This window comes from Esox lucius, chromosome 10, assembly GCF_011004845.1.
Source record: "Esox lucius isolate fEsoLuc1 chromosome 10, fEsoLuc1.pri, whole genome shotgun sequence".
Taxonomy (NCBI): domain Eukaryota; kingdom Metazoa; phylum Chordata; class Actinopteri; order Esociformes; family Esocidae; genus Esox; species Esox lucius.
This window is the reverse complement of record NC_047578.1, coordinates 6138536-6158726: the sequence shown is the minus strand read 5'-3', so window position 1 is coordinate 6158726 and position 20191 is coordinate 6138536. Positions and strand designations below refer to the sequence as shown.

Sequence of the window (20191 nt, the reverse complement as noted above, 5' to 3'; positions counted from 1 at the left end):
ATTCCAGATTAATAAGTGTGTAGTTCCTGCTGTGCGTCTATTGCAATTATATCATATCTATGACCGGGAAATGTTGGTCTGTTGAAGTGCATCATTGCAGGTTTGGGTTATATTGCTAAACATGGCAGCTTTAGACCAACCTTTCGGTTACTGGTCTAACAATTTGACCTCTAGGCTATCTGTTGGTTGAGCGTTAAGTTAACATTTGCACATATTTAATTAAAGAGAATGTACTTGAAAAGGCAGATTGCCTGAATGGTGCTCCCCATACTTGATCCTAATCCAAGTGTATGAAAGAAAGCCAAGGATGCCAGTATTTGGCTGAGGCTAACTAACATTAGCTATATTAACTAGAATGTTGACATTGAAAAGGGACAAAAAGAAAAGCAGACACATATTTTTTCAAGCAATATACTTTTATAGTTTATTTTGATCCAATAGTGGTTTCAGAAACTGAAGAGCAATGTTGGACAAAATATTGAGTTGTGTTTTTTATTATCATAACTATCTGATTCTGTGTTTTTTGTGGGCTCTACCCAGAGAATGGTTGCCGGGGCTGGTGTTAGCATGAGTGCCTGAAATTCAGAAGACATGAAGAGTCGACATTAACAGAGCAATCACTGGCTCCATCATGCTGGGTCATAAAAATGCTTCATTTAAAAACCATGGTTTTTCAACCCAACAATAATGGACTGTGTCATGCAAGTTAAAATGGGTGAAATTAAGAACAAGTCTTATACAAGTCATGGTTTTATCCACCAACTTTCAGAAATGCCTTGTCACATGGAGGAATGATAGGAAAATAATGAATACAACAGTCCCCATTTAAAGTCAATGATTAGTTTTCTCTGCAAATCATTTTTCGTCCATTTAGTGGATTTATTTGAATTAAAAGTGTTGAATGATGGAGGCGAGAGTTTTTGCTGAAATGGCCGTGGGCTGGATTCCAACCTTTACTGCAGCAGAAGTGTACTGGAGGGCTAAACCACCGGACCACCCTAGAACACCCTAGTATTCATTGTACTGTAGTAAATTTTATACTTGCTGATACTGGATATATGGGTATATCATTTCTGAAAATCTGGCCGCTGGTAACGACAAGCCAGTCCAGAGGGAACAAACCTGTGTGTGAATCTTTATCTGGCTCTGCATCTGACTAAGATTGGGCATGCTGAATATGATATTAATATAGAATATAACATTAACAGGACGTCATGGAAATGGGATAAAATGATGGACCTTTTGATTTAAATGACTCCTGTCTCTTTGATTCAGTACTGCATGGATCTGCTATAAGAAAAACAATTGTAAGAAAAACATGCATACCAGTCATCCTTGTCCTTATCATCCTTGTCAGAATCATCAGGATCTGTTTCAGAATAAAGTGTTCCAGTTACCACAATATGATCTCATCACCACTAACAAAGCTATTACACCTATGTGATGTAATTACCTGTAGCAATACTGTTATCACAATATGATATTACCACAAACCCAAAAGCTAGTACTACTTAATGCTACTTAATGTACTTAAAAAGTAAATTTTAAGGGTTTAATAGTGGTAAACGCACCTCAGATTCTTTCATCATGCTATCATCAGAGTCCTCTGACTTGGTGTCATCTTCGCTGTTTGGGTCTGATTCAGCACCACTCTCATCTTTGCTATCATCCTTGCTGTCATCCTTGCTGTCATCCTTGCTGTCATACTCACTGTCTTTGCTGTCACTGTCTTTGTTTGCTTTGGAGTTTTGTTTGCTGTTGCTGTCCTTCTCTTCAGCAGAAGAACTGTCCTTATCTTCATCACTGTCATCTTTGTCTGTGGCAGAATGTGTGAAAAAAATACAGTATTTAGACGTCTTTGTAATGATTTCAAGCAAAATAGGTATTTCTGAACCAAGTGAGAACCAGGGAGATCCTACTACTGAACCCTGGGGGACACCAGTAATAAGATCTATCCCATCATGTGCCTTTAATAGTGGCAGACACACAGCCTTCAATGAGTAGACTCACCAGCAGAGTCTTCTTCAGCTGACGGGTAAAATATCTTAACATCACATCTTCCCTCACAATGAATCTCCAGTTGTTTGTTGTCATCATCTATTGCATGACCGGTCATATCTACAATCACAAAATATTTATGTTATTAAATTCTTATCTTACATCTTACGTATTTCACTTGCCAATGAACCTGGCTACTACAACATTAAGTTAGGGAATTTGATGTTTCACATCAATAATTTGAATTAGAGGGAGGATGTTTTAAGGATTTCACAATGCAAACCAATATTGTTGTATTGATCCCAACGGATTCTACCACTTTGTGTTATTTTATATTGTGTTATGGATAAATTAGCCAGTTGATAACAGTGATACAATGATGATAGTTGTTACAGTGATAATGGATGATTTCATGATTTTTAAGCCATGATTTCAGAGTTAAGTTAATGAAGAAAGACAGATAGAAAGAGTTGTACTCATATTCCCATCGGACATCTCGGATGACATCTTTTCATCTGAGGTGAAGAGAAACAAAATACACTAATTGAGTTCACCAATGTATGTGTGTTTTTAAGAGGCCATGTGTATATGTAGCCTTTTCTAGTGTCAATCAACACAACAGGATACAGCCTCACAACAGGATTTTAGTGAGCCTTTGTCTAAGATATTCTTAAAATATTGTGTCACATAAAACTAGGTACGTAATAAGTCAAACAAGCACTGGTCCAGTGGTTAGCTAATCCGAGTTAAGGTTTCAATTTCAGAGATGTATTTTTATTTTTCTAGGGTCAGTCCACTGAGACAACAGCCACTGTCTGGATCACACTATGAGGTCAGAATTATACTCAGAAATTGTGAAAATGAAGAGAAATGTTTGTAGAGAAGACAAACACAAAATAGCCACAAAAACTCTTCAAAACAATAATTTTGATATTGTGAATGGCCAAACCTTACATACATACATGTATTTCTTATTATATACAATTTGAGTCGATATAGTATTCCAATTTTACAAAATGGTGTGGGGGGAAAAGCTGTTATTGTCTGAATTGCAGATTGTGGAACACTTAAAATTCCTGCATTTCCTGCATTATTGTCAAATAATGTTGACCTTTGACCTTAACTGGTATCCTTGACCTTTTTGTATAATACTTATGTTAGGCCTCACCTGGGGTTTCAGGAGGTCCTGTAAAGTCCATGTCTGGACCTACATCTGGAACAAAAGGACGGGCAAATGTTTTTCTTTGAAAGAAATTCCTGTTTCATTATCGTGCAAATTAAATTATGTAATGTTTATTACCAGGAATATGTGCTGAGAGAGCCACGCAAGCCAATGCCAACATCAAAGAAACAGCAAGTGTTCTGGAAACAAAAACAAACACTACCTGGTCAGTTTTCAAAATTAATAGATTTTAAATTTGAATTAAATACATTTAAATAAATTGAGTTAAGATACATTTCTTATGGAAGGCATGTTATTGTAGTGTTGTAAAAGGAGATGAACATACACTGTTAAAATGAACACTTCATAACACCAAAACTAGTTGCAGCTGATCTGCGACTAATGCGAAAGGATCTATAGTGCAGCAATAGATCAGTGTTCTGATGCATGTTAATGTTTAGCAATAATTTATAAAATGCAGATAATATTCCAATGGCTAGACTGTATAGAACTATGATCTTCTTAGCCAATTTATCTGTTGATGTAGAGCTAACATTAGCTCTGACATGAACTTCCCTATGCTTTCATCCTATAACCTAACATTAAGTTATTTAACCTAACAGCAATTAGCTGTTTAATCATATTGCAACCCCACAAAACATTCTCTTTTTTAAACAGTTCCCTTCTCTATATTATTAGAATCTCCCCAGCATTTCTAAAACTGTTTCAAACTGTTTTATTCTATAAGTAGACTGACAATATAAACAATCCAGAAAAATTGATAAATATGTCTCATAACTTAAGTTATTTTAAAAGTACCCATACAGTACACACATTGACATCCCAAAGCATCACCGTTGTGTTAGCATTCCCTTACCGAGACATCATTGTGACGAGTTGGTTTGGCACTCAGGTGTTTTGTGGACTCTAATAAGTTTAAATTCTGGTTTTATACTTTTCTACTCCAAGGCAGAACCTGAAAGACACACTGGGAAACAAGGAGACAAAGGGAGGTGTTACAGAGAATTGTATTACGCTGTTTGAAAATATTTGAAGATTAAGAAAGTGACTCTCTGACACCTTTGTTTTTCTGCACAGGAACATTTGTCCATTTTCTCAGTAGGTCACTTAAAGGATTTTAGTGAGGCTTTATCTAAGATATCCTTAAAATAATATGTCACATAAAACTACCTACATAATGAGTCAAACAAGCACTGGTCTAGTGGTTAGCTAATCCGAGTTAAGGTTTCAATTTCAGAGGGAAAAAAAGCTATTTGTTGAATATCAGAGCTGTAAGTTGTTAAACTTAAAATCTGTAAATATACGGTAAAATTCTGGCAGCTGGGACGCCAGAAAAAGACCAATTAAAAAACTGATTTATATTGTAAAACAAAATACATTATCTGTAGAAATACAGAAATTGACTTTACTTCCTGTAATTTCACAGAAAAAAAAAGATTATCTCCCAAATTCTTCCTTTTGTTGCTTCCATCTATCGCTTTTAAAAATGTTTGTCTTTCAAGTTAATACAAGTTAATTGTATTTATACATCAATTATTACTATTTTGATGACATACCAATGTCTATCAGGCACAAGGTTAGCAGAAATACACAGGAGTCAGAGCTCTGATTTGAAGCAAAACAAAGAGAATTGTCTACATTTCTATGGTAGGCACACAAACATGACCATTCCAATGTTTAACACTGTACATAAATAACAAGATGGCACAAAAACAAAGCTCTGTCACTTCTTATCAATTACAACAAACATAAATAAACGAAATAAAATGCAGCAAAGCATGCTGGGATATGGATAATAAAAAAGAAATACTCCTTATTTATACAGATTATTTTTGTAAACAGCAATTTAAAGTCTGTGGAAAAAAGGGATAATTCCTGTTTCCTCATGACAGACTTTTCCACTTATGTTATAGGACTAATATTAAATGAAGGTTTCATGTCTATTTTAAAATTGTAAAATGTAAAATCTGAAGTAAAATACTGTGAAATTACATAATTTTTTTCACAGTGTAGATCAATGCAATTTTACCAAAACCTTTCCACTGTCTACCCAATAACAAAAAGTTAATTGCCTGAAAAATATTTGTATGTTGATTAACCTGAAGTCATTATAGCCTAAAATGTATGATATTTGATATTGATAAAAAATTTTAAGATTACCAATGTTACCTGCAAAGGTGTGTGAGGGTCAGCCAAATTTGACATGGGTATCAGAATGTTAAAATGGTTAAAATGTTAAAAAACCACAATGTCAGGAGACTGTGTCATGATTCCCTGGACGTCCTCAGGATGGTCCTCTGTTTGCTGGGTTTGTGGCTAAAAGTAAACTAATAGCTTCTAAAAATAACTCTTTAATTCCAGTGGTACTATGAGTTCCAGGGATACTGTGACACATCAGACAGATCATTTTCTTTATGTTGCTGGACATGTATACCTCCTTGACTGATCAGTTTACAACAACTCTATTCCATTAACTGTTATTTCATACTGTATTGTTTAAGACAATATAAAGCCATCTTGTGAACCACTGAATTTCTGACAATGAAACCCAATTTAATCCACTGAACCACAATGTTCATTGCTCCGTTTTGTCCAACTTCCTATGACATCATTACAAAACAAGGTTATGCTTTATTTTGGGAGTCTCAATTTCCATCTGTAGATGTTCTGTAGATAGTAATACTATCAACACATTTTCAACATACTTTAAACAAACTATCAGTTGATAAGCAAATGCTTGCTAAGGTTAGGTTTAGGGTTAAGGTTAGGGATCGATTTAAGGTTAGGGTTAGGATATGGTTAGGGTTAGTAGATAGTTAGTTAAAATGTTACAGATATTCAGTAGACAATCTGTAGAGCATCTACAGGCTCACTTTTGGGACTCCCAAATTAAGTGTTACCCAAAACAATATAAATATTTAACACATCAGAAACAGACATTATCATTTGTGGCGGAGATGATGAGGCCATTGCTAGCACCAAAACAATGTTCAAGGCCTCTGTGGCTTCAGAATATAATGCACTCGTTTTGAAAGTGCCACACAGTGGCGTTGTTAGGCCTGGGCGTCCAGGGCTATAGCCCCGGATCAAAATTTTTATTTTCCTCACTCAATTTACCTAGTTTGAACATTGCGCCAGCTGAAAATGACATCAATGATGCTTTATGGCTATGAGTGGAGTTATGTCAGAATGCTCATTTATTTGATACTTTTAATTAATGTACTTTATCCTGCATTCAGAGACATGGTGCATTAATTGAGGGGTGTACAGTGTTACCTTCCAGCAAACAGTTGACTAGTCTGGTTCTGCGTCATACAGCTGCTAAGATAATCAAGGCATTATCTATCTTAATAGAGTGATAACATAAAAAAGAAGCAAAAAGAAAAAGAGGCACTCATTTATTTCATGTAATTAGTTTACTTGGATCCAATAGTGTTTTCAGAAACTGAAGATCAATTTTTGACCAAATATTGAGTTGTGTTGTTTGTTATCATGACTCTCTGATTGTATTTAGTGTTTTCTGGCCTCTACCCATGAATATTAGACATTTAACACAGAAATCACTGACTCCGTCATACAGGGTAATACATGGGATAGTAAGAAGAACTCATTTAGAGGTCATGGTTTTATCCACCTGGGTAACAATTAAAGAGCAGAAAAAAAAGATTATAAGAGAAGAGTGAATAGAACCAGAGTCCACATACAAAGCCAATGATTCGTTTATTGTATTCATAGTTTTTACATGCATTGGTATGACTTATCTGACAGGAAAGTGGAAAAATACAGTTTTTGCTGAACGAACCACAGGACCACAGGACCATGCAAGAACACTTTTCCCATGGTGTTTTAAGAAATGTAATGCTATTTGATAGTTGATATATACGTGTGGATGACACCAGATTCTGGTCCTAGGTCATTTGAAGTCAGGCCAGAGAAAACAAACCAGTGTGAATCTCCACTCCTGGCTCTGCATCCCACTAAGATTGTCAATCCTCTGAATCTATGAAAAGTAAATGTTCAGGATGTCAGGCAAACCGTATAAAAGGGTGGACATTTTCATTTAAATTACTCCTGTCTCTTTGATTTAGTATTGTATGGATCAGTAGAAAAACTATTGAAACGAAAAGAGGCATACCAGAGTCATCTTTGTCATTATCATTCTCCTCAGAATTGTCAGAATCTGTATCAGAAAGAAGAGTTCCAGTTACCACAATATGATGTCATTACCACTAGTAATACCATAACCATAGTATAATATCATTACCACTAACAATACCATTGCCACAACATGATATCATTATAACTAACCAAGAAGCATGTACCACGTAATGCCATGATATTTTAATCAAATTATGAAGTTAATTTCAAGGTTTTCATTAGTCCTAACCTTACCGTTGGACTTTTTCATCATACTATTGTCTGCGTCCTCTGACTTGGTGTCGTCTTCACTGTTTGGGTCTGATTCAGCCTCGCTGTCATCCTGGCTGCCATTCTTGCTGTCTTCTCTGTCGCTGTCTACATCAGAATCTGAATCAGAGTTCTATCCGTCCTTCTCTTCTTCAGAAGAACTGTCCTTATCTTCATCACTGTCGTCTTTGTCTGTGGCTGAATCAGAAAAGGAAGTGACAGTATGTTTACATCCTGGTAGTGATTTGGAGTATAATGGGTGTTTCTGAAACAAGTAAGAACACGGTTTGTTCCTACTTGTGCCTTAGGGCCCAATAATGTCAGCAGGGAATGTATTATCAGAGGAATATTTGTCTGACTCCACAGCCTCATTTTTGCCATCCTTTTCTGTGGAATGACAGAGGAAAATGGAATTTGTGCTGTGAACCTAAACATATTTCTTTACCATTATTTAACCGGGCAATGATTTTGAAATAAGAATTAGTAATCATTTAATTAAAGAATCTGAAATCGTATTATGCAACAATGAGTTTTTTTTTTTTACCTAAGTTTTTAATTTTTTGTTCTGTAGTATGTGGTAAATTTTGATGAGTTATGAAATCAGATTTTAGTTACTGGAAGGAAGTCAAAGAAACAGTCTCAGTCAGTTCCTCAGCTGAGACCTCTTCAGGCCCATTGTCACTGGAATCTGTGGTGTAGGGAAACAACAGGGCAAATGTATATCCAACGGTCCATGTGTTAATATAGCATTATCTATTATCAGTGTGCTTAGGCAGCTGCTATCTTGACTAAAATAATAATCGTAAAAATGATTATCGATGTTTATAAAGAAAGTAAATCTAAACAAATACAAAATTCAAAAATTATAGAAAGCTCTTTAAAACTAAAATTGTTATATCTTGGATGACTGGACTGAATCTGTTGCTCTGTTTATACATGAATTCCAAGGATTACAGTTCTCAGAATTGTACCGAAATGGGTTGGGATTTTAATGAAATACTGCAAAGTTTTGTCAGTAAATGTCATGTTAAACAACATAAAAAAAACCTGGTAACTTTTGAAACCATCATTAAATTTACACATTTTAAATTTGATCTAAATACATTTTAGCAAAAAGAGACCTCCTGGAAGGAAGACTTTGTAGCAGGAAAATGCAAAGATGGACGGTACAGTACACTCTGAAAATGTAAAAACCTGTTGCAGCTGAACTGCCATGACAACAGAAGGTTGAAAAACACTATTTTATTGTATTTTAAATCACCTCGAGTCCAGAATTAGATCAGTGCTTCTGGAGTATGATAATGTTATCTTGAATGGGGCACTGTGTAGAATTCTGCCTCCAGTGTTTACAACACAGAACTTTGAACAATGACATCTCTCCTTCCTTTACAAAATGAGACCTGAGTAGTATAGCTAGTCCACAATGAAAATGTGTGTGTTTTGGATTGTACAGCAAGCAGAGAGACTGCTGAGAATGTTTCAATGGGGAACATCTCAGGCAAATATATTTGAAACATTAGCTTAAAACATTCCCTGCGGGTGTCTTCTGGTAATTTCTGCTATTACTAAAGTAAAATTCTTACAAATGGTCCCTTGAAGAACAGTTTATCAAATACCAATGACATTCCACTGGCTAGACAGAATAGCATGGATAATCTAATTAGCTCATTTGTGTGTCAATGTTGATCTAACAATTAGCTCTGACATAACCTTCCATATCCTTCCTTTCAATAACTTAACATTAGTTAATTAACTTATAAAAATATAGTGGCATCCCCACAAAACATTAACCCAAAACTACAAGTAACTAAAATTGAGCCCAAAAGAAAAGGTAACTAAATTGATTTAATCTGTTGATTTAATTGATTTAATAGTTCACTATATTATTAGAATCTCCCCAGCAACTGTTAACCTTTCAAGTTTCAATATACAGGGAAGCTGACAATGTACAACATGCCCAAGAATATATGTCTAAATATGTCTCATAAGTTTTAATTATTTTAAAAGAACCCATACGCACACCAAGTCCAAAATAAATAGCCAATCCTAGCCACCGCTGTGTTAGCATTCACTTACCGTTTTAGCATTATGACAGAAACGTTTAACCATTGGAGAGAAACTGGTGTTTTTGTAGATGTTATACCTTTTGTACTCCAATGCAGAGACTGTAAGGCAAACACTCGGGGAAACAAACAAAGGGAGGTGTGAAAATTCCTAAAGGTTAAGGTTAAAGGACTTTAAAGAGATCCTTCGACACCTTTGTTTGTTTTTCGACATAGAAAATAGAATTGTCTAAAGAGTGCTTAATAGGTTTTGCGGAGGCTTTATTCAAGATTTTCTGTAAAATAATATGTCAGGTTGAAATAAGTACATTGGCTGATGAGTCAAACACCAGTCCAAGATTAGCTAATCCAAGTTACGGTTGCCTTTACAGAAAAGAAAACCTGATGCCTTGGGCGGTGTTCATCTACAGCATGTTTGATTCCGAATCCAGTGCAGTTTTAGCAAAACTTTCCCACTTTTTCTCCGATAGCAAAGAATAAATTGACTGAAAAAATTTACTTAAATTGATTAATTTGAAGTTCCTATAGCCTAAAAGATATTATGTTTGGCACTGCAAAAAAATCTGTAGGATTAGCGATGTTAACTCTAAGGTAAACAAAGGCATAATCGGCCATGTTGGACAAGGCTCTCTGAATGTGCACATTATAGGACATGCTTGTTATGGCGAATGGGGGTCCCTTTTAATCACAATTTCCTATTATATTCAGCTCAGATGTTAAAACCTAATGGACAGCTACTGAACGATGAGTAGATCAGTTAAGGCCTAGTAACTGAACATAAGAAATGTCTCACATATAATTTACCAAAACAACTTCTCTGTTAATTCATTACATACTGGCTCTGATTTCATAACTCTTCATGTGTGGTGAAGATGTCAGAATAAATACTGTGTTTGCTGTTCAAAATGTATTCTCATCTGCCTGTAATGAATTAGTTGTGCAAGTATGAGATGGCTTAAGTGTAAAAAAGAAAAGTTGTGCCCTTTCACTAAAAGTATATTCTTAATCTTGATTGATAGAAGTGGCAAGACTGCCAAAGTATAGGTCAAGCAATTGACCAGGCGAGCAACATGCTGTGGATCAGACCCATGTCCCACCTCTAAATCGGCACTGGAGGCATCTAGGTTTCTGCAACCTACCTACAGTGGCAAATGTATTGTTTGCCTTTATATGCTTTACCAGTGTTTCGGATGAATTCAGTGAGACGTTTGGTAAAATTTTACATTTTAGTCATTTGATAGACGCTCTTATGCAGAGCGAGTTACAGTTAGTGAGTACATTGTTTGTTTGTGTGTACATGGTGCTTTCTTCATTCGTGACGACAAGCTATTAAAAAGTTAGCTTCCTAGTCATTTAGCTAACATTAGCTTGGCTCAGCCAGAGGCTGGCATGCCATGGTTTTACCTCAGTATATGGTGGTCTTTGTATCTGTCTCCTCACGGCGTCTATGGGAGCATGGGAAGCACCATTCAGGCAATCAGCTTATTATAGTGTCCGTCACAACTGTAAATAAGTGTACATGAATGTACATTCAATGTTCTGTTCTTAAGCAACGCAATTAATCTACCTAGTTTGGTAGCTTCACTTCTCGTTTTTGGAGGAGTTCGGTTAACCCCAATTCAGTTGGTCCAATTTGTGGCTAAATGAAGAGAGAATGTAGGGATATTTTTATCTTCTTAAAACTGTCACCTGCCATTACCATAACGACTGCAGTCAAATTCCACTAGAATAAGTTCAAAATCATGAAAAAGGAGGACAGGAATAAAGCAAGCACACAATTTATTTATGCAATATAGTTCTCTAGTTTATTTAGATTCAGCAGTGGTTTCAGAGACTTCAGCGGGATGTTTGACTCAAGATGATGGTGACATTGTTGGTTATCAACTCCTAATTACATTTCCTGTCTCGTGGGCTCAGCCGAGAGATCAGGTTTCTGGGCTGGTGAGGGCATGAGCACCTGAAAAATGACAAGACACTACGTGGACATTAACACAACAACCAGTGACTGTATCATAAGAGAAAATAAATACAGTCATTTAAAATGCATGTTTTTTTAACACAAAACTCATTGATGCCCGCATGATAAGGAGGTCCTGAAATGTGCCTCAGAGTCACTGGCCCCACAAAGACTGATGTTTAAGCAACTCCACCCAGGTGCATTTGTTTGCTTTATTTTTTAAGAAAGTGTAGAACGACAGGAGAGTGTTTTCACTGAAGGAGCGGTGAGACGGTGGTCAAACCCATGCTACAGGAGGAATGCACCAGAAGATCCTCCCCCTGGGTGATGTGAAGCCAGACCAGAGGAAACAAACCTGAGGGAGAATCTCTGTGTGGCTCTGAATGTGACTAAGATTGGGCATCCTCCGAATCTGAAAATAAAATGTTGAGGACGTCAAGGAAATACGATAACATTGGATTTAATCAGTTGATTCAGTTCTGTATGGATGAAGTGAAAGACAGGTGAAGAAAACCGATACATACCAGATTTATCTTTGTCATGATCATCCTTCTCAGAATTGTTACCACAATATGATGTCATTACCACTGTCAGTACTCCTACCACAATATGTCATCACCACTAACAAAACTATTACCACAATATGTTGTTGTCATTACCCCTAACAATACTATTACCACGATATGTTGCTGTAATTACCCCTAACAATACTATTATCACGATATGATGTCATTACCACTACCAAAACGCCTACCACAAAATGATGTCATTCATATTAAGATATAAGCATGTACTAACTATTGCCATGATATTTTAATCTAATTATTCGCCCAATTATTAAGGACAACTCAAGCTTTTTTGGGGGGGCAACAGTACCTTTGGTCTCTGTAGTCCTGTTGTCATCAGAGTCCTCTGACTTGAAATCACTGCTGCTTGAGTCTGATTCGGATTCATTCTCATTGTGGCTGTCACCCTCACTGTCATCCTTGCTATCTTTGCTGTCGCTGTCTGAGTCTTCTGCGCTTTCTTCCTTTTCTGCAGCAAATTTATCCTCATCATGCTCATCCTTCCTGTCACTCTTGTGGACACCCTTGCTGTCATCTTTGCTCTCATCCTTTCTATCATCCTCACTGTTTTTGCGGTCATCTTTGCTCTCGCTGTCTTTGTCTGAATCAGAGCCGTCTTTGCTGTCTTTGTCCGAATCGGAGTCGTCTTTGCTGTCTTTGTCCGAATCGGAGTCGTCTTTGCTGTCTTTGTCCGAATCGGAGTCGTCTTTGCTGTCTTTGTCCGAATCTGAGTCGTCTTTGCTGTCTTTGTCCGAATCGGAGTCGTCTTTGCTGTCTTTGTCCGAATCGGAGTCGTCTTTGCTGTCTTTGTCCGAATCTGAGTCGTCTTTGCTGTCTTTGTCCGAATCGGAGTCGTCTTTGCTGTCTTTGTCCGAATCGGAGTCGTCTTTGCTGTCTTTGTCCGAATCGGAGTCGTCTTTGCTGTCTTTGTCCGAATCGGAGTCGTCTTTGCTGTCTTTGTCCGAATCGGAGTCGTCTTTGCTGTCTTTGTCCGAATCGGAGTCGTCTTTGCTGTCTTTGTCCGAATCGGAGTCGTCTTTGCTGTCTTTGTCCGAATCTGAGTCGTCTTTGCTGTCTTTGTCCGAATCTGAGTCGTCTTTGCTGTCTTTGTCTGAATCGGAGTCGTCTTTGCTGTCTTTGTCTGAGTCAGAATCTTCTTTACGGTCACTATCTTGGTTTGACTTTGATTTAAATTCTTTTTTGCTGTTGCTGTCCTTCTCTTCTACAGAAGAACTGTCCTTATCTTCATCACTGTTGTCTTTGTCTGTGGCAGAATGAGAAAACAAGTGACAATATTTAGACGTCTTGGTAATGATTTGTATTTCTGTATGTATTTCTGAACCAAGTGAGAACCAGGGAGGTCCTACTACTGAACCCTGGGGGACACCAGTAATAAGACCTATCCCATCATGAGCCTCTAATGGTGGCAGACACACAGCCTTCAATGAGTAGACTCACCAGCAGAGTCTTCTTCAGCTGACGGGTAAAACATCTTAACGTCGCATTTTCCCTCACAATGAATCTCCAGTTGTTTGTTATCACCATCCATTGCATGACTGGTTATATCTACGATCACAAAGGATTTACGTCAGTTCTAACCTAAAATCTTATCCTTTCCAATGATCTTAGCTGTTACTACGTTATTATCGGGAATGTGATGTTTCACCTTAAGGCAAAATATTAGTTCCTAACGAATACTACAACTTTGGCCAAATAGACTGATGTTTTTGTTCCCTACCCTTTGACACATCATCTGAATCAGAGGAATCGTCTGACTTGGTTCCATGCTTGTGGTCATCTAATGGACAAAGGAAAACAGTCACGACACTTTCTAACACAACAGATTTTGGCCATAGAATGACTTCATGGCGGGTGAAGATAGTCACAATGTTTTTAACACACTTACTTATGGAATCACTTTCATGAGACTCTTTGGTGGCCCTTTCTGAGGAGTCTGAAATCATAATTAGCAACATAAATGATTTGTAACCCAGTCATTTAAGGTTTATGGCATGATGTTTGTTATCAAAGATTTTCACTGGGAAGGGTGTATTACCAGAGGAATCTTCTTCTGACTCTACAGCGTCTTTGTCATCCTTTTCTGTGGAATGACAGAAGAAAATGAGTTCCTACATTCTTCAAGGTGTTTGGATGTTTTCAAGATTGTAATAAAAAATCTGACTTTTTCAGGCTTGAATACATATTGATGGATATTTAGACTAGATTGGTTGATTGGAGAATCCAATTCTGTTTTAGTTATTCAGAATTGAATAGTTTTTCTTCCATACCCTCAGAAGAATCTGAGGCATCCTCTTGTTCTTCTCTATCATCATCTAATGGACAAAAGAAAATAGGGTAAGAGATCTTGTCCTACTTCAATGCTATATGTCCAAACGCTAGCATTTATCTTATACCGTCCTCAAACTTTTGGATATCTTTTTTAATTTAGCTCTTTAACTACATCGGCAGTATTTGAAATACTTTTATACAACTTTTAGGGCAACACTGTCGGTCATGTATAATGTTTTCTCTGAAATTGTACCACTTTTTCTCCCATTATTGGTTGATCACTAGCGTCCTCTGAAGCATCCTGCAAAGCTTTTCTTTTTATTATGCTCACTCATCCCTCCATGTGACATGGCAGCCATAGCCAACCACCCCTCTGCCAATCTGGCTTCTGCTATTTGTACCATTGTTTGCTAGTACCTTGGGCATTTTCAGTATGGCATTCCCAGAAAATACCTGGCATACCTGGACTGTATTTCATTAGCCTGCGGTAGTACTAAGAAAACAAAAAATGTCTGCTTTTAACACATTTACCTTTGGAGTGACTTTCTGAAGACTGCTTGGAGTCACTTTCTTGAGACCTCTTGGAGTCACTTTCTGGAGTTGTATCCAGGTCTGAAATCATAATTTAAAAATACATACATCTAAGTCAGCTGTTTTAAAAAGAAAAAGATTAGCCATTTTGTACAACTTTAATGTAGTATTTCGTATCATTCTGTTCTTAAACCTGTAACAGCCGGTCACAGCTTGTGTTGAGCCAGCTCATACATTTCTGTGTTCAATGAATTTTAGTTCCTCCTGCCCTCGTTTTTCTTGTCAGTCATTGGTTCATGTGTTGTTTCATGTAAGGTCAGTGTTTGTGGTCTGTTTATGCCAAGTCTTTCTTCAAGTGATGCGTAGTTGGTTCCAAAACCTCTGCACTTGCGTCTTGCAACCGTTACAATACCTTTCTTGTTTGTCTTTGTCTCCATCAGCAGCATCTGAAATAGCAATGCCCTTCAGCTATCTGACTTGGGATGATGTTTGGAGTCAATCAGGACTGTCATAACTTAAGCTCTAAATATGCAATTAAGTGTAATCCAGATTGGAATATATTAAAATACTTGCAATGTATTGAACATCCACTGTATTAGGGTTTTCTTTCTTATATTTTATATGAATTTAACTATATTTAATCAATGTAAGTTATAATAACAATGTATTATTGATTTAATGTACTAAAGTTCCTTTCAATATGCATTTAATGCATAGAAACAATTTCTGTCCACGTACTACAATTGGAGTGAGTTTCTGACTTGTCCTCATCTGCAAACATAATTATCAACATGTCCTGGAGTGGCCCAGTCAAGGCCTGGATCTCAATCCAATTTAGAATGTGTGGAACAGTTTGAAAATTGCTGTCCACCAAAGGTCGCCATCAAGCAATTTTGCAAAGAAGAATGGGCAAACATTGCTGTGTCCACATGTGTAAATATAGCCTTTTGAGTGTCAGTCAAATGAGACCAAGACCACAGTCTGGATCACACTATGAGGTCAGACTAACATTCTGAACTTTGAAAATTGACACAAATGTTTGAGAACAAAATAAACACAAAATAGCCTCAAAAGTTCTTTAAAGCAATATTTTGAAGGCATGTATGGCCAGACATTGAATCCGGATCCCAGACTACTGTATTTGAGTGGTTATATTTCTGCAGTCCAATTGCTCAGACTTTTACTAAAATGGAGTGGGGATTGACACTATACGTTCCTGCATTATTGTCAAATAAAGTTGACCTAAACCTGTATCCTTGACCTTTTTATGTAATATTTAAGGGCTCACCTGGGATATGAGGAGGGCCAGTGACTTCTGTGTCTGTAAAGCCATCTGGAACAAAAAGACAGTCATGATTGTTTCTTTAAAAATAAATTTCCAGTATACTGTCTGTTTCAATTCCATTCAAATTAAATAATGTAATGTTTTATTACCATTGATGGGTGCTGAGAAAGCCAGGCAAGCCAAAGCCAAGATCAAAGAAACAGTTAATGTTCTGTTAGCGCATAGAAAAAATAAAAATAAACGGGTCACTTTTCAAACCATTTCATAAAAAAATATATAATGATTTCTCCTAGATGGCCATGTTTTGGTGTTTCAAATATACTGCAAAATTACATCAGATCTTTTGATGTATTTGAATGGTTAAAATAGATTTATGAACTCTTTTCTCAATGGTTAAGAAAGACCACTCAATTAGGAATCGATATTCAATTGAATAGGATTTGGTATACAGCAAATATACCACGGATAAGAGTTGTTCGTTGTACCAACACATCACAGAGTGTCTTGATCCGGTGCTCAGCCGTGGTTTTGTATATTGATAATATACAACAATGCCCAGAGATGCCTTCCAACACAATTAGAACAGCAACAAGAGTTGTGATGTTGTACCCATTATATACGGCCTCCTAAAATTGGCCAATCTGCATTCAGGATTTGAACCACCCAGTTTATAACTTTGAGTACTTCATTTAAAAAATACACATTTTCATTTCAATTTGCATAATCACAGTAAACACCGTTTATAACACTTAAATAATAATTATAGAATAAGGACCTTTGTTTTCACATGCTGTTAAAGCACCTCTGGTGTCAAATACAGGTTTGACAATTTTTTACCTGTTAAAGCCAGTGCTCTTCAATTGTTAAATTGTGATACAAAGCATGTGCGGTTGTATCAACTTGGTGGGGGTTAGGTGTCTCTTTAAAAACGTGATCCAAAATGTTAATTTCAGGCAGCGCTTGTAGAGACATTTAGGTACATTTCTGCAGCCAATACCTTATTTTGCCAATTCAGATGTTTTCATATTTATTTTCAGGACTATGTTAAATCTAAAGAGTCACAATAAAAGTACAGAAAGTGTACATTGCCAACATAATTAGACGGCCGTAAAAAACATAACATTTCCCTTTTTCCAAATGATCAAATCACATTATTTGTTTTGAACTTACACAAATGTAAGTCTAACCTATTTACACAAATCAAGCCACTGCTGTGTTAGTATTCACCTACCGTGCCGTCATTGTGATGGGTCGGTGTAACTGATTGAGAACTCAGGTGTTTTTGTAGTTTCCTATAAGTCTAAATTCAGTTTTTATACTTTCTCCAGTTCTTCTTCTTTAAGGGGGCAGAGCCTGAGAGACACAGAGACACACTGGTAAACAAAGAGACAAAGAGAGGTGTTGCAGAGAAATAGCTTGTATTACACTCCTTGAAAATAGTTTAAGGTTAAGGGTTAAAGTTGAAGAGAGTGACGCTCTGACACTTTTTGTTCGCGTTTCAACTCTGCAAACTGGTGATGTTCTAAGGACATTCGTCAGCATTCCCATTGAGTTACTTAAACAAGTTCTGCCAGGCCTAAGGGAACATTTAATGACGTTTCATGAAGGGATGTTGCAAAGGGAACATTCTCAGATGGGGACCCTGAACGGTCCCATGAAATCACTGGAGACCATGTCAAGAACTTTATAGCAAATTCTCAATGGACATTCCATTTCTTATAGCTCTTTTTAAAGCACATTCGCTTTCTTACACTGCATGAAAGGCCTGTTTCAGAATGTGTCAATACAAGTACAAGTCTTTGTACTAATGACAAGTAAAAGGCCAGTACAGAGAAGTTGCGCTATAAACCGGCTTTGGAGTGTTGAGCAATTAAAGTCTTTAGTTCTCGCGGCTGGCCTGGAATTGGCAGCATCTGGAAGAGGTGCAAAGATAACTAGGACTAGGTAACAGGGATATTTGACACAGTGTTACTACTCCATTGTACATTGTGATATTTAAATGGAAATGTTTGAGGAGGGACCTTGGCATTGCTCCCTGTTAGCTCCCAGGATGTCACCAAAGAGCTAACATATCAGGGCCTTGTCTTGTCCTAAAAACGTCCTCATGAACTTCCCCAGAACAGTGCTAATCCCAAGAGAATCATCTACCCATTTCAATGGGACAAACCGGAACTAGACAAAATGTCACAGGTGTCCACAATGTCCCCAGAATTTTGTGGAGAACATCCATGGACAATCTTGGAACTATACAAACCCACCAGGAGACTAAGCCTGATGGTGCCGATTGCATCTTTTGTTTTGTTTCAGGGAGGTTTCGATGGAAGACACTTCTGATTTGAGTCGACTTCCAAAAATCTCAAACTCTCAAAAAATACCCACTGATTTCTGTTTAGTCGACAAGTCAATATGTGGCTTTCATAATGCTTTTGTTCCAGGTGTATTATGACGCACTTGAGACTTCCTCTTCTTTATGTTCCTAGATAACTGTATACCTCCAAAACATATCAGCTTTCACAGTAGTCTTTTCTATTAACTGTTATCCCGGCAAACAAAAATGTGTCTGAAAGACGTCCCTTGGATGATTTGCCCTTATTTGTCCTAGCAACATTCCCCTGGAACCTTTTTAGGACATTTTACATTTTAGTTCAGTTCTGTGCACATAACTGGAGCAACGAAAAGTTAATGCATTAATCTTAAGCTAGCAAGGCAACACAACTGCTGATTTTGTACAGTTTGTAAGGGAGTTCTCCAGGGTCCTGCCAAGGTTGTTAACGCTCTGGGAAAGGAAAACTGTGAACAGTTGTCAAAAGTGATGGAGAGGTCTTGGAGTGGACAGGCCTTGCTCTGGAGGAAGAGCAGCTCTGCTCTTGTCAAGGTTGATCTCAAGGTTACCATTTGAGATCAACCTGAATAAGAGCTAAATGTGAAATAGCTGCAAAGATAATACCACAATGCAGCTTTAGTTCCAGGGGTATTATGAGTTCCAAGGCTATTGTGACGCATCTCACTGTTCCTTCTCATTATGTTTCTTGACAAAAGTATACATTCTGAACAGATCCGCTTACATGAACACAATTCGGTAAGCTGTTATTTAATACTTTAGTGTTGGGGACAATCAAAAGCCAAGTAATGAACCACGGAATATGGCAAAAGATGTAATTTGAGACTAATACTCAATAGAATCCACGGAACAGTACACTTCCGACCAGCTTTCAAATGGCTGATAATGTCCTGCTACAGCACAAGATAAGGATTGGCAATATTGGTTAACTCAGAATTAGCTTCTGACACTGTCTGTACCGTTCAGGTGTTTTAGGAATGACCAGTGTGAGATATCTACCAGAGCAAAGTTACTGTTGAAATAGCCGTGTTGAGGAGTAAACTGAAATAGAGAAGGGATTTGCTTAGAAGGGACCGGTAAATACCTGAAAATCTGGTTTCACAAATGTAGCATGGGACACTTTTCCGGAGTGTAAAGCTCACTGTGATGAGGGTTGAAGGGGGAGCTGGTGACAAAGCAAATGGCTGTGCGGGAACTGACACGACGTAGCCACAGCAAAGATTGTCAGTATGGGGATATTAGACATCATGGGTAATGGATGTCTTATTGCTGAAGAGTTTCTGGATTAAAATGTGAGCTGAAGGTAGACGATACGATGTGTACTGAATGATAGCGAGGGGCTCAGCCATACACCAAGGAATTTGTAGATGTCGACATATTCCAAACCCATTCAGGATCAGGATGGTTGGGGGCAAGCAGGTTGAAATTGGCCCGGACTGAAGCCATACATTTTGTTTTGTGGTGTTAATGAGTAGGTGGAGGTGAAATAAGGCATGTTGGATGTAATTAAACCTATTTTTGTACAGGATAGTGTTGTCGGTGTAAAGGTGAGTAAGCGAGTTACCAGCAGT

At 37.3% G+C, this 20191-nt stretch overlaps 2 protein-coding genes and 1 long non-coding RNA gene across 3 annotated transcripts; all 3 read right to left on the bottom strand.

The window, feature by feature from the left end:
- Positions 1 to 504: 504 nt before the first annotated feature.
- LOC105022824 (aspartate and serine-rich protein-like) lies at positions 505 to 3183 on the bottom strand. Its single transcript, XM_020050082.2, has 6 exons — positions 3167 to 3183; positions 2475 to 2513; positions 2011 to 2118; positions 1572 to 1816; positions 1327 to 1369; positions 505 to 575 (listed from the first exon to the last, which is right to left on the bottom strand). Exons 2-6 carry the CDS (start codon positions 2503 to 2505, stop codon positions 505 to 507), a joined length of 498 nt encoding a protein of 165 aa, XP_019905641.2. The 5' UTR covers positions 2506 to 2513; positions 3167 to 3183.
- A 3721-nt stretch (positions 3184 to 6904) lies between these two features.
- LOC109616202 lies at positions 6905 to 9691 on the bottom strand. Its single transcript, XR_002197301.2, has 4 exons — positions 9665 to 9691; positions 7574 to 7786; positions 7317 to 7361; positions 6905 to 7181 (listed from the first exon to the last, which is right to left on the bottom strand). It is a non-coding gene; the product is annotated as an uncharacterized LOC109616202 (long non-coding RNA).
- A 1761-nt stretch (positions 9692 to 11452) lies between these two features.
- LOC105022823 (clumping factor A) lies at positions 11453 to 17596 on the bottom strand. The gene is made up of 12 exons (XM_010891553.5): positions 17511 to 17596; positions 16429 to 16490; positions 16283 to 16327; positions 14995 to 15075; positions 14463 to 14507; positions 14231 to 14275; positions 14081 to 14128; positions 13913 to 13972; positions 13633 to 13740; positions 12485 to 13438; positions 11964 to 12020; positions 11453 to 11608 (listed from the first exon to the last, which is right to left on the bottom strand). The coding sequence occupies exons 1-11, from the start codon at positions 17519 to 17521 to the stop codon at positions 11998 to 12000; spliced, it is 1482 nt and encodes a 493-aa protein (XP_010889855.4). The 5' UTR covers positions 17522 to 17596; the 3' UTR covers positions 11453 to 11608; positions 11964 to 11997.
- Between the last annotated feature and the right edge of the window lie 2595 nt (positions 17597 to 20191).

Excerpts from the sequence above, each read along its gene's own strand:
- LOC105022824 (XM_020050082.2), bottom strand. The coding sequence starts at position 2,505 with ATGTCATCCGAGATGTCCGATGGGAATATGA. Across the intron at positions 1,370-1,571 it reads GCATGATGAAAGAATCTGAG|ATCCTGATGATTCTGACAAG; the intron begins GTGCGTTTACCA and ends ATTCTGAAACAG. Across the intron at positions 576-1,326 it reads GATAAGGACAAGGATGACTG|GCACTCATGCTAACACCAGC; the intron begins GTATGCATGTTT and ends TCTGAATTTCAG.
- LOC105022823 (XM_010891553.5), bottom strand. Across the intron at positions 13,741-13,912 it reads TTCAGATGATGTGTCAAAGG|ATATAACCAGTCATGCAATG; the intron begins GTAGGGAACAAA and ends TTGTGATCGTAG. Across the intron at positions 13,439-13,632 it reads AGCTGAAGAAGACTCTGCTG|ACAAAGACAACAGTGATGAA; the intron begins GTGAGTCTACTC and ends ATTCTGCCACAG.